We start from the raw sequence: 14,386 nt of genomic DNA, 5'->3' as shown, positions 1-14,386 counted from the left end.
GGAAAAGGGGGGGGGGATATTTCTGGACAGGTATTCATGGAGAAGGTGGCTATGACAGGAAGATTTTTGTCATGTACAAACTAACAGAACAGAAAGAAAAGGCATACAAGGCTCACAACAGTGGGCACAGAAAAAGAAAGAAATCAGTAATGTTTTAAAAGTTTAGATTTTCTTTGGGCAACAGAGGGTGGCACCTGAGCCATGCCTCAGGAAAACATGTTATCAGTAAATAAAATTTGAACTGGAAGAAGCCAAGAGACTAGTTAGGAGAATACTGTGATCACCCAGGGTTGGTGGCTTTTAAGTAGGGGCACCTGGAAATGTATAGGAGTATTTTTAACGGGGCAGAATGCCAATGGCACTTCGAAGTGGGAGCCAGGGATGCCAACTGTCCTACTATAATGTGCAGGACAGAACCATATAAATGAAGAATTATGGAAATATTATTAGTGCTCCTTTGAGAAACAATGCTAGAGGTCAAATAAGAATAAAGATGATCAGACCAGGATTAATTTGACTGATGCTGGGTATCTCTCACTGAAGCTGTATAGTCTTTGCTCCCATCCCCAGAACAAACCTTAAACAAAGGACCATTTTTCAATTATCCCCCCATTCTGCCAAGTGAGATAAAATGAGGGTCCAAAGTGAAAAACTAGAGAAGGAACTTGAAAGAAATAAGATGAAAGTGAAGGTGACAGAAATGAACAACAGGTTAGATGAGGGTAGAAATGGTGAAGGGGTAAAAAATGATCTTATTCATTGACATTCTCATTTCCAAGATAAAAGTCATACCCTAAACTACAAATTACTAAAAACAAAGCCAATACAATTCAGAAATCAGTATTTTCTTTAATAATCCCTTTAGACATATATCTGTGTTTAACTGTTTTTTATACTCCTTCCCTCATCATTTCCATGAGGAAATACACTTCATAAAGGGAGGGGGAATCTAAGGTTACTCCAGCTCAGTGTAGTAAGTCTTTCCCAAGGATCAGTAAGAAATGGTTTGGGGGGCTTCTCAGGTGGCGCAGTGGTTTAGAATCCGCCTGCCAATGCAGGGGACACGGGTTCGAGCCCCGGTCCAGGAAGATCCCACATGGCACAGAGCAACTAAGCTCGTGCGCCACAACTACTGAGCCTGCGCTCTAGAGCCAGCAGGCCACAACTCCTGAGCCTGTGCACTACAAGTACTGAAGCCTGCGTGCCTAGAGCCCGTGCTCTGCAACAAGAAGCCCACATACCACAACGAAGACCCAACGCAGCCAAAAATAAATAAATAAAATAAATAAATTTTTTTAAAAAAGGAAAAGAAATGTTTTGGGGAAAATAAGACAAAACAGCACTGTACAAGGAAAGAAGAAGACAGAGTTAAAAAGAAAAAAGTCATCCTCCCCCCTTCAGTTAGAACTCAAACTGAAAAAAAACCCAAAAAACCCAACCCCAAAAAACCTTAAGAGGAAGTCAGCCAATCTTTGCTTCAGTCTGTATGATGTACCAGTCTCACAGGATATCCACAGTGAAGCACAAACATACTCAAAAATTTTTAAAAATGTACTCGAGTATATTCCGAGCTCTGTAGGTGCCTTCATCTTTTATATTTCAGTGACAATGACAGACTATAAAGCTTTTCTGGAAGCAATATGACAGGTATTCAGTTTACCTCTTCCTGATCCAACATTTGGGTCTTCAGTTTCTCTACCAATTGGCTCTGTTGATTAATTTCTTCATCCTAGAATTTTTAGTAACAGGTTAACAAAGTAGCTCACAACCTGGTTCTAACTGATTCCTGACACAAACTGTGATTACTACCCACCCCCCAATATTTCAAAGTCATTTTCTCCAAATTCAACATAGGTTATTCCAATCTCTTATCTTAGGACGGTGTTGAAACAGATGCAATTTCAATTATCAATCATAGTAACATACTTATCACACAATAAGAAAAAAGGCTTATGTTTATGAAAGCTATTCATTAAATACTTTAAATGCTAAAAAGTAATAAACATGTTTAAAGCTTTGTATTGAAAATAAAGCCATGTAGCCACTTCAAACCTACCTACACTCTCTGTTTAAAATACAATAAAAACATCACCTAATAACAAAAAACAAAGCCAGAACAATTTTCTTCTGGTCTCTTTACTGTTGTTTTTCCCACCCTCTCTACTTGGTTCAAAATTGTGCTATTTTTCACACTACTGATATAATCAGAGCAAAAGGTATTATTTCCACTCAATTCTTTTCCCTCTGTCTAATCTCTTGCATCACTTTTATTATTAGAGCCCTCAGATCCCTGATTCTAAGAACATTAAGGCTCTCCAAGGACCCATGCCAAATTTCCTTTTGAAAGTTCTTTTAGCTTAAAGGGAAAAAAACATATGCCTCATATACAGTTTCTACATACAAACAGAGATTGTGACTTTAAATTTTTTGTTAATACAATGATCTTGAAAAAGTTAGAAATCTAGGAAGATGTATATAGGTCACAAGGACCCATAATATTGAAATTAGAACATAAAAATACCTATGTCAAAAATGTTCTAAAACAGAATTGAACATGAACAATACCTACCTTGTCATCAAGTTGTTTATACAACTTAGCAATTTCTTCTTCACACTTTCTTCTTTCAGAATCAGTAAAGTTCCCAGTAACTCCAATTGTGGCTGCTGGTTTATCATTGGTAATAGTAATATCCTTATCCACTGCAAAAGCTTCCAAGTTGGCTTTCTCTTTGTCAAACTGTTCATCAACAGGCACTGTCTCTCCTAAAGTAAGACAACAGAATGGTTAATAAAACCCATCTGTCTAAAACTAATTTCAATTTTACTCAATTTCAGCAGCTCTTACCAACTTTATCTACGTGCAAGCTCAGTGGCCATGGCTCACGGGCCCAGCCGCTCCGCAGCATGTGGGATCTTCCCGGACTGGGGCACGAACCCGTGTCCCCTGCATCGGCAGGCGGACTCTCAACCACTGTGCCACCAGGGAAGCCCTGGAATGACCTTTGACTCTCCCCCATCTTCTAAAGCCAGTCACCAACTCTTATCATTGTAATTGATTTCACCCTAAGCTAAGCATCTCGCCATCCTGAGACTTCTACAGCTAGCTAGTTGGCCTTTATGCCTCTATTTATTATTTCAGGTAAAATCAGAATTTAATGTAAAAGATTTTATTCATTTTTATCTGATGATCCCTAATGCCTTTTAAATTTATAAAACAGGTCTAAATCTGTATTCAGCAAACTCAAAACGACAAATTCATAAGTTATTACCATTACGCCATCGGTTGAGTTCATTTTCAAGCCACTGAATGGTGTTCCGCAGGGTCTTATTTTTTTCTTTTTCTCTTTCATACTTCTTTTTCCACTGTTCTGCAGTTAACTCTACATTGACACAAACTGTATTCTTAATTGTTTTGGCCCTAAGAGAAGTAGTTGGGGAAAGGGGAGGGGGGAAGAATGTGACAATTACTTTCAACTGATATCTATATTTCTGTAATATATGCATGTGTGGCTGGTAATTTAACTTAACTATTCTTGTCCAGTTATCTTTGACTAAATCCTAAGAGCTATAATTAGTATGGTGCTTATTCACAATCCATTAAATTTGGGTCAGTCCCAACATCTGTAAATAGCTTAAAAAACAACAACAACAACAAAACCTGATGAGTATAAAAAAACGAGCCCATCATTTCTCCAATTCATTTATAAGGCTGAATTAAGAAAAGCAATTATCAATGATGGTCAGAGACAGAGTCATCGTTATTGACTTTCCCAGGCTAGCCATCTCATCTATGGTTATCTCACTATGTGAACTATGTGAACAGGTCACATATGTCAACAGGCTTAATGTAGGATTATGTGTCAGGTTTTGCTTTATTATCTGATTCAAATGTTTGTTTTCTTTAATGCTGAATTGAAGCTTCTCACATAAATTTGACTCAAGTTAACATTTGACTGTAATGTACTAAAACTTAAGTAGTAAAATTAGTACTTAATAGTACTAATTTTAGTACTAAAATTTAAGTACTAAAACTTAATTCAAACCCAAGCAGCCTACCTTGGTTATATTATCTGCCTCTCAATTAAAAAACTGTGTCTAGCACACTAACAATACACAATGATTTGAATATCTACGTGAAACTTTCCTAGATTTAATAAACAAAAGGCCTATCTACATTTAGACTACATTTTCTTTTTTTTTTTGATATCCCATTCAATTTTATTTAATTCAACAAGCATTTTCTACAGAGGGTATGTAGATGTAATACTTGGTTTTCAGGTGATTCTAGTCCAGGAGACAAAAATATAAACCAGTAAGTTAAAATATGGGTGATAATATCAATCACATAAAGACTTCTGTTGCACTCATAACAAGATAAGAAGCAATTGGGATTAACATATACACACTACTATACACAAAATTAAAAACCAACAAGGACCTACTTTATAGCACAGGGAACTATACTCAATATTATGTAATAACCTATAAGGGATAAGAATCTGAAAAAGATATGTATAGAACAATCACTGTGCTGTATACCTGAAACTTACATGATATTATAAATCAACTATACTTCAATAAAACAATTTTTTTAAAAAGATAAGCAGCAATGGCAGCAGAGAAGGAGGCGTATAGACCACATTTCCTTAACAACAAACCTCTGACCAAACAGGAGTGTAGATTTTGTTTCAGATTCATTGTATGATGATGGAGAGCAGCAAATTACAATAGTGGTTCTACAGTTCCCACCTAATGAGTCTTGAAGGATTCTTGTCATTTTACTATCTCGATATGGAACATATGTCTACGTACAAAAACAAACAAACAAACAAACAAAACAAAGAGGACCAATGGGTTTCTATGTAATAAAATTTGTTGTAGAAATATGCTACTTTACAATAACTACAAAGTGATTTCAGTTGTTTTAAATGCTAGTTATTAAGATGGAAACTAGGATATACATACTAATACTATAAAATAAATCCCTAAAAGACAACTTATTCATACGTACTGATTCAGTGAATCCCCCTCTCACTCACACATCCATGCACATGTATGTATCTATCTGTAATTCTCCGCTAACTAACGACAGGGAAATAGAAGACAAGTATACTCACACTACCCTCAGCCAAAGCAGAAATGACATTTCCAAGAGCAGAAAGGGACTTGTTGATGTTCTTAGCTTCATCCAGCACAGCACCTTCAGCTCCAGTTTTACTAACCTATACGTAAGATTTCAAAAAATTACGAGTTTAGGTGATTTTCTTTGATTTTCTAAAAAGCTCAGAGGTCATCCGTAACTAGTAAAAAAGAAAAGGGAAAGGTTCATGATTTTATTTGCCAAGTATTTACCGTAAGTTATCATTATTTATCGAGTATGACTCTTCTGAGACCTAGGTCAAGTAACTAGCTGCATGACAAAATGGGGTTAAGAAGATACCAAATTTTATTTTTAGGTGTGCTCCTGAAATTAACCAATTTACATGTACATTTGTAGTTTACTAATTTGTTACCCCCCCCCTTTCTTGGCTGCATTGGATGTTCGCTGCTGCGCATGGGCTTTCTCTAGTTGCGGCGAGCAGGGGCTACTCTTGATTGCGGTGCACAGGCTTCTCATTGCGGTGGCTTCTCTTGTTGTGGAGCACGGGCTCTAGGTGCACGGGCTTCAGTAGTTGTAGCTCACAGGCTCTAGAGTGCAGGCTCAGTAGTTGTGGTGCATGGGCTTAGCTGCTCCATGGCCTGTGGTATCTTCCCAGACCAGGGCTCGAACCCATATTCCCTGCATTGGCAGGAGGATTCTTAACCACTGTGCCACCAGGGAGGCCTGCTAACCCCCTTTAAAGAGAAACTTTAAAAGATTTAGAAGCATAACGTTGATGCTGTAACTGTTAAAGAGAGAGACCAAATTTATATTATATAAGCAAACTTGCTTCTATTAAAAAAATATAAAATATATATATTAAAGAAAATAGAATAATAAGTTAGCAATGATGGCTGAAAAAACAGCCTCTCAGTATTCACAAAATTAGAGACGGGCTTTGAAGTATGTGTATAAGACTTCGCGTAGAAGGGAGCAGGTATGTCATTCTAATCAGAAGAAACAACAGAGTAGCAGAACAGCAAAAAAGTCTCACATATAGGTCAATATTAAAACATTTGCACTTATTTTGATTTTGACATCAACTAGAATCAGATTGTCTATGACTGTAATAAATAATCGTCGGAAAGAAAGAAGTACAACAAAATCCGAAAGGACTAATGGATAGTTACCAGTTTTCAGAGAGAGCTCACTGCCAATGTGAATAAAATAGATACCAAAAATTAGGAAGAGGATACCTAGTAAAGTCTTAAGGACATACACTCAACACATTCTCAGTAAAAGCACACACCTGACTGTGGCCCCAGAGACAGTAACGTTGTCACGACAAAGCACCGGCGTCAACGCTTACAGCTCTCAAAACTGCTGCCAAGTTCAACTTGACACATATTTTCAATATATAACAAGAAGTCATGCACAAGCCCAAATCTGAGTTAAAGTTCATAAAAATGATTAGATACCTATCAGAATATAAAGAGTTTACCTTTTCGCTACCAGCTAAATCAACCAGATAAAGTTTTCCACTCAGCTTTTGTTCCGTTTGCGTGTTCTCTTGTTTTACATTAATAAGAAATATACTGTGACTCCTAGAGCTATGTTCATTCATATCTGCAAAGAAACCACACAAACAACTATCAACACACACGGCTTTCCCTTCCTAATAATTTCTAAAGCATTATTTCACCTAAGAAAAATCTTACAATTAATCAACTTGATAAAGATATTTTAAGGCAGTTTGTACATTAACTAGTGTTAATACATAGGCTACTTACTTGTAACCGCTACGTGTCTGTTGGATTTTCCTTCATCTATGGTGTCCATAACTTCATCTGGACTACATACAAAACGCTCTGTACACCCCTGTAACACAAATTTTTAAAGTATGTCACTATCCTAAAAAAATGTTATTGTAGGGCTTTACTAAATATTCTGTATTATACGTACCTTTACATAGGGAACTCGGTTTTTATCCTCATGAACTGAAAGATTGGTCTTTGAAACTGAAAAAGAAAAATAAATAACACGAACAACATTTCCCTAAACTCTAACACTGGCTATGAAATAGTCAATCAACTGTTTCTCTCCCCAAGCAGCCTACTAATAATACATAAACTTCAAAAATATGTAAATATCACTATAAAAGCAAGAGCCTATAGAAACAGTAGGAGATTTATATAGAAACCAATGCAGCAATATAGAATTTTAGGTCCAGGCCAACGTCTGCCACCCACATTTTGGAGTGGTTCAATGGTTTGCCAAGGACAGTGTCTCTGCCCGACAGCTGACAGAAGATGAGCGCTCAAGACTCAGGCTCCCAGACTCTGTGTCCAATGTGCTGATTACTACTTAACAAAGCGCCCACAATATATGCTTTCAGTAAGTCCAAAGGCATTCAATTAAAACTTTTTCCTATAATTTAAGTCAATTTCATATAGGTTACTAAGAAATGGTCTCACATTTACTACTAAAAAGAAGCAGTATGTGGTATATTGAAAAACAATAGAAGAGCAAGAATTTAACTTACCATCTAACAGGTCCCTTATCTTATCCAAATAAATTTCAAAATATGAAACCTAAAGGGCAGAGGGAATAAAGGAAAAGAAAAATCAGCCACTTAAAATTACAAAGTAATTTATTCACCTATTCATTAATTATTTACTAGGGTCTGAGTTCCAGGTACCATCTAGACTACAGGGACAACTCAGCCACAGCTCTTATTCTAATGAGAAGCCCTAAATCCACTAAACCCCTTATGTAACTAAAGTACATTTTCCACTATGTATCTTCTCCTAAAATTAGACTAATTAGGTGTAATTAGGCAGAACTTTTTAGTTTTGTAGCCAAACTCCCTTATCTTACAGAGAAGGCAGCTAAGGCAAGAGAGGCTCAGCTTACTCGTTTACCACGGCAGATGAAGGATGTGAGTTTACTAATTCTAATAATCTTTCAGCTACACCTGCCTGTAAGATAATTTTTAAAATGTTTAAAAATACTTTTTTAAAAGAAAAAGTACTGAACAGAATTATTCTAGGAATAAAATAAAATACAACCTTTCCCCAGTGATTTTACCTTAATATGAAATTCCAAATTTTCATCCATGGAGTAAATATAATTAAAAATATCTTGCACTATTCTTGGAATAATTCCCATGCCTTCTGGATCATGAAGTTTACCCTAAACAGAAAACAAAACCAGTTCTTAAACAAACTGTGACACACAAATTAAAAATCACAACTTTTTTTTTTTTTTTTTTTTTCCTCCGGTACGCGGGCCTCTCACTGTTGTGGCCTCTCCCGTTGCGGAGCACAGGCTCCGGACGTGCAGGCTCAGCGGCCATGGCTCACGGGCCCAGCCGCTCCGCGGCATGTGGGATCTTCCCGGACCGGGGCACGAACCCATGTCCCCTGCATCGGCAGGTGGGCTCTCAACCACTGCGCCAGGGAAGCCCTAAAAATCAAAACTTTTAATCTATAATTTACAGTCAACAGAGGATAAGAATTATAATTGTTGCCATTTTTTGGTGAAAAAAAATGTGGCTGTACAAAATACCTAAAAAAAAACCTAATTCAACTGTTACATATTTTCGTAAGTTACACATAAATAATATATGCCAACCATATGGGTTACCAACTGATCTTAGCGTTTTTTTTAATTGTTAGATCAGATTATGCACATTTGTAAATGAACACATTCTAGGAAAACGTTTGTTAGTTGCTCGGCATATAAATCTGCATTGTTGCATTTACTTCAAGTCAAATTCATCCAAATGCTAGGAATGTGCTTGTTCTCTGACGTTATGGAAATGAGTAACATGAGTGACACTAAGATAAGCAGTCATTTACTTTATATGGAATGCTCAGATAAATGATAAAAGCAGATACTCTGTAGCAGTGGCAGAAAATTACAGGCTGTGTTCTAGAAGCAAAGCTTGAGCAGGTTCACATTTATTATTAACAGCAGCTCTGATAATTTTGGAGACCTTCTTATCAGAGAAGAGGGGCAAGTATTTGGCTGGGGGTGGGGAAATGGGACGGACACACGGACACAACCAAGGAGAGGAGGAAAAAATTAAGTGCTCTGAATAGAACTGAAAGCACACAAATATTAAAAATTTCAAAATTTCCCATTATAAGGTGACAGAGAATTCTTACTTAACTCTAAAACATTCATAATTTTGTGGTTATGTGGATAAAACAAAGCTAGATATAATTTCAAATATACGGTTTCACCATTCAAACTCAGGAACTGATTAGATTGCAGCATCGATGTTACTCATGTATAACGTGTATGAGACAAAGCAATAGAGTAAATAAAGCTGCTTAAGCGTATGGTAAAACGATGTCACAAATAACGAATGAGTGCACTGTGCGCAGCAAACTACATCTAAGTACAGACTGTGAGATGTTACCTCCATTGTGTGTGTCTTCCCGGAGGAGGTTTGTCCATATGCAAATATGGTTCCATTGTACCCCTCAAGCACATCTATGAAAAAATAAGAGATTTTACACATTAGGGATTTTTTTCCCCTTAAGCAAGGCATTAAACGAAATAAGAATATATTAATAGTAATCCTTTTAGTGATGATCCACCTAAGGAATTCCTTTCTCTCCAGCCCAGATTACTTTCTGTTGTCAGTAAGAAGCAAATTTTAAATTCCACTGCTTATAATCATCTCTCCTGTCAATGTACATCTCAGATGTCATTACACCTGTATTCCAAAGCTCTACGTGACCTAAAAGAAAAAAAGTGCTCTGGCAGCTTGCATACAGATATGAAATAGCTTTTAGAAGTAGGACTGATTGGTGGTTAACTGGTGGTTAAGCCTCACAAACCCACACAACATACCTCCTTATACAAAGTGTAACAAGCCCAGTCCTACCTCAAAACCGATTATCAGGGAGGTCCCGTGGAATTAAAAAAAAAAAAACAGCGGAAAAACTTTTCTAGCCCTTTGTGTATCCTAAGGCCTACCATTAACATTTAAGCATCTTCCTTTACTAGGCTAAAGGGGGGGTTGGGAGGGATGTGAGTGAACAATGTGACCTTTAATTTCCAGTTTTCAGGGATTCAGTTTGTTTTGTTTTGTTTTTTTGTTTGGTTTGGTTTTTGTTTTTGTTTGTTTTGGTGAAAATAAAAGTACTATAAAATTACATTCTAGGACTTCTCTGGTGGCGCAGTGGTTAAGAACCCCCCTGCCAATGCAGGGGACACGGGTTCCAGCCCTGGTCCAGGAAGATCCCACATGCTGTGGAGCAACTAAGCCCGTGCACCACAACTACCGAGCCTGCACTCTAGAGCCTGCGAGCCACAACTACTGAGCCTGCACATCTAGAGCCTGTGCTCCACAACAAGGGAAGCCACCGCAACGAGAAGCCCGCGCACCGCAATGAAGAGAAGCCCCCACTCGCCACAACTAGAGAAAGCCTGTGTGCAGCAACAAAGACCCAACGCAGCCAAAAATAAATAAATAAATAAATAAATTTATATATATAAAAAATTACATTCTATTTTAGAGGAAGCCAAAGTAAAAAGAGAAATCTCAGTTGGAAACAGCAGATGGTAACAGTGGAAAGTAAACCTGTAGTAAGCAAGTCAATTCTTGTCTTTTTTTTAATTGATTATTTTAAAAAAGAAAAGAAAAAAAAAATTTAAAGGTCCCAACATTGGGCACAGCTAACTAGATAACGGATTTGCTACAGAAATATTTAATAAGGAAAAGAAGGTATTAGTACTTACTTCCCTGGGAAGATTTTAGGAGATCTCAAACATTTGAAACTTTCATTCAAAATCTTTTCAGTTTTATGAAGGGAAGCAAAATAATTTCAAGAATCACATTTAAAACAGATAAGACTGGACCTCCCTGGTGGCACAGTGGTTAAGAATCCCCCTGCCAATGCAGGGGGCACGGGTTCAAGCCCTAGTCCGGGAAGATCCCACATGCCGCGGAGCAGCTAAGCCCGCAAGCCACAACTGCTGAGCCTGCGCTCTGGAGCCCGTGCTCCGCAACAAGAGAAGCCACCACAATGAGAAGCCTGCGCACCGCAACGAACAGTAGCCCCCGCAAGCCACAACTAGAGAAAGCCCGCGCGCAACAATGAAGACCCAACGCAGCCAAAAATAAATAAAAATATGGTACATTTGTTACAATTACCAAAGCAATACAAAAAAAATTTTAAAAAGAATAAAATAGATAAGATTACAATATTTCTGTAATTCTGAAGAAGCAATAATCTGGGGGAAAAAAAAAGCACCAGACCCTTTCCAATCCACTTCCTTTACATATAATTGTTCTCAGCATGTCGGTATCATACCCTCTGCTTAAGATCTTTTAATCAATCACATAAAACCTAATTTTGTTAGATCTATACATGAAAGGTTCATTCATGATATTATCCAATTACCTAGCAACTACCATAATAAGTACTTAATAAATACTGGTAGGTGAATGAATAAGTGACCTTCCCAAGATCATATTAGTAGCATATGTCTATAGGATATTATGGTAATTTTGTGTTAGGTGAAATACATCATATGAGGGCTCATAGGATAATCAATGTATGCCACATGTCTGTATTTGGGACTTCAAGCAAAACAAAAATTTTATATGATTACAGAAATTACGGAATAGTCAATGTTCAAGTATTTACTGAGCACTCCGATCCAGGCTCTCTGTTCTGGGAGCAGGGATGTAACAGTGACTAGGTGATTTCTAGAGGCACCAGGCTATCATTAAAGTAATAACTGTTATCAATTAGGAAAATAATAACCCCTTCTTGACCACCTTCAAATCTGTTCTTGACCTTTGCTTTCTATAGTGATTTAACTGCCAACACTTTATTATAAAAAAGTCTAAACATACAGAAAAACGGAATGAATTTTTACAGTGAACACCCCTATAACCCCTACCAAGATTGTATCATTAACATTTTATCATTTTACTGTTTGCCCTAATCATTTTAATCTGTCTTATTTATTTAATGCATTTCAAAGTGAACTGCAGACTTCATTTCCACCTAAATACTCCAGCATGCATACACCATTGGCTAGAATTCAGTGTTCTGCAGTTTTATTCTTCAGGGATAAAATTTACATACAATGAAATGCACATACCTTCAAAGTACAGGTTTTTTTTTTTTTTGCGGTACGCGGGCCTCTCACTGTCGTGGCCTCTCCCGTTGCAGAGCACAGGCTCCAGATGTGCAGGCTCAGCGGCCATGGCTCACAGGCCCAGCCGCTCCACGATATGTGGGATCCTCCCGGACTGGGGCACGAACCCGTGTCCCCTGCATCGGCAGGTGGACCCTCAACCACTGCGCCACCAGGGAAGCCCCCAAAAGTACAGTTCTTTTAAACACACACACACACACACACACACACACACACAAATAATACTCATCTCTTTGAAAATCCCAGAAAGCACGCATCTGTAATCAGATAAAATTAGGCACCTTTGGAACTGGCTCTTTTTTGCCTATTCAGCTCCATCTCCCACCATCCTTCCCCTCACACTGCTGTTTTTGTTGGTAAGAACGGTTGAATCTGACAATTTCATACGGTTCAATGTCACAGTCATACCACAATGTATGTTCTTCCCTACACAGGTGATACTTTTCTCATGTGGGCTGCCTCAGTTAGCCCACATGCATCTCTCTGTCTGGAGTAAATCCCTCTCTCTCCTTCCCACTCTTGTGCATCCTTAAGACTAGCTTAGGCTTTACTTCTCTCCAATCCAATTCCACCCCCAAACGAATCTGGGAAAGAGTCCCATCCTATGTGTTCTTGTAGCACCTGCATTTAATCATAATACTGATCACTGTGTATTGCAACCATCAGTTTACTTGTCTGCCTTCCTCACTAGCCTATAAAATCCTTGAGGCCAGGGCTGTGCTTAACTCCTAGCACAATGCCTGGCACTTAGTAGGAACTCAAATGCTTGCTGAATGACTACTACTATTACTCATACAGCATCTTTCTAAAGTGTCCCTCCCCTTCTATAATATACTTTTGCCTTTCTTGTGAGAAAAAGAGGTGGGACTATGGACAAATATTACTTTCATACTTTGTAAACAAGAAAAACATATTTAGCAAGTGAAGGAACAGCTTATCACCTTCTAAAAGTCACTTAATCTCTCTGAACTTCAGCTTCCTCATCAGCAGAATGTCTGCTTAGGGGAAGGCTGTGAGAATTAGAAGTCATCATATAAAATTATTACTGATGGGCTTCCCTACTGGCGGTAAATGCCGCAGAGCAACTGAGCCCGTGTGCCACAACTACTGAGCCTGTGCTCTAGAGCCTGTGAGCCACAACTACTGAGGCCTTGCGCCACAACTACTGAAGCCTGCACGCCTAGAGCCGGTGCTCCGCAACAAGAGAAGCCACCACAGAGAGAAGCCCGTGCACCGCAACGAAGAGTAGCCCCTGCTCGCCACAACTAGAGAAAGCCCGCACGCAGCAACAAAGACGCAACACAGCCAAAAATAAATAAATAAAATTAATTAATTAAAAAAATATATACATTACTGCTAACATTTGAAAGCATTATGTGCCAGGCTCTAATAATCTTTCATATATGAATGTACTTAATCCTCACAAAACCCTGTGGAAGGTACTATTTTTAGTCCCATTTTATAGATGAGGAAACTGAGAAACTGTGGCCTACAGTTCCACAGCCAGTAAGATAGAGCTGGGATGCAAACCCAGACAGTCTTGGTTCCAAAGACAAGCTCTTAATTACTACATTATATTCTCAAGGAACAGAGGAACCAAAATAAATACATGGCAGGCTACACCTGGAAAAATTAAGGGGATACAGTGGCACACAGTCCAGGTCAGGAAGCTATGGTGGGAAACTGGGGACTCCCTGGAGGCCTGGTAAGATGCCTGGCATATAGCAAATATTGAATAAGTGACAATTACTTTATACCAGGGAAACCAACTTGTAGACATCACTCGGGTTCACAGTTCAAGAGAATACAAGTGGATAAAGCATGCTCAAAAGAAAACAAAAAAAATCTATCTGACTTATCTACAAAAAGGAAAAGGTAACAGCCCTATACGTAAGTTATATACTTGTACAGATATTTATGAAACACTGCAACCTCGGTGGGCTGTCAGGAGTCCAGAGCACACGAGCTGCTCTCACCTCAGTCCCGGCAGCCTGCTCGTCGAATCCACATCTCAGAAGAAACACCAGCTCGCCCATCAGTTTGCCAATCCCTGCCTACCAGTTCCTTACCATGGCCTTCGACTTGATCTGTGTGCCAGCGAGAATCCCAAGTCCAGTGCGC

At 38.4% G+C, this 14,386-nt stretch overlaps 1 protein-coding gene across 1 annotated transcript in view; it reads right to left on the bottom strand.

Annotated features, from left to right (window-relative positions):
- The window catches only part of KIF5B (kinesin family member 5B), a 45,251-nt gene that overhangs the window by 20,112 nt on the left and 10,753 nt on the right, over positions 1 to 14,386 (bottom strand). The window contains exons 3-13 of the mRNA XM_060097797.1: positions 9,507 to 9,580; positions 8,168 to 8,272; positions 7,623 to 7,671; positions 7,043 to 7,098; positions 6,871 to 6,958; positions 6,582 to 6,706; positions 5,118 to 5,222; positions 4,659 to 4,804; positions 3,270 to 3,418; positions 2,570 to 2,763; positions 1,661 to 1,729 (exon numbers count right to left, since the gene is read on the bottom strand). Coding sequence (XP_059953780.1) covers positions 1,661 to 1,729; positions 2,570 to 2,763; positions 3,270 to 3,418; positions 4,659 to 4,804; positions 5,118 to 5,222; positions 6,582 to 6,706; positions 6,871 to 6,958; positions 7,043 to 7,098; positions 7,623 to 7,671; positions 8,168 to 8,272; positions 9,507 to 9,580 — 1,160 coding nt within the window. The remainder of the gene's footprint in view (positions 1 to 1,660; positions 1,730 to 2,569; positions 2,764 to 3,269; positions 3,419 to 4,658; positions 4,805 to 5,117; positions 5,223 to 6,581; positions 6,707 to 6,870; positions 6,959 to 7,042; positions 7,099 to 7,622; positions 7,672 to 8,167; positions 8,273 to 9,506; positions 9,581 to 14,386) is intronic.

This window comes from Mesoplodon densirostris, chromosome 4, assembly GCF_025265405.1.
Source record: "Mesoplodon densirostris isolate mMesDen1 chromosome 4, mMesDen1 primary haplotype, whole genome shotgun sequence".
NCBI classification, from domain to species: Eukaryota; Metazoa; Chordata; class Mammalia; order Artiodactyla; family Ziphiidae; genus Mesoplodon; species Mesoplodon densirostris.
The sequence above is the reverse complement of the archived record's forward strand: the minus strand, read 5'-3'. Positions and strand labels throughout refer to the sequence as shown.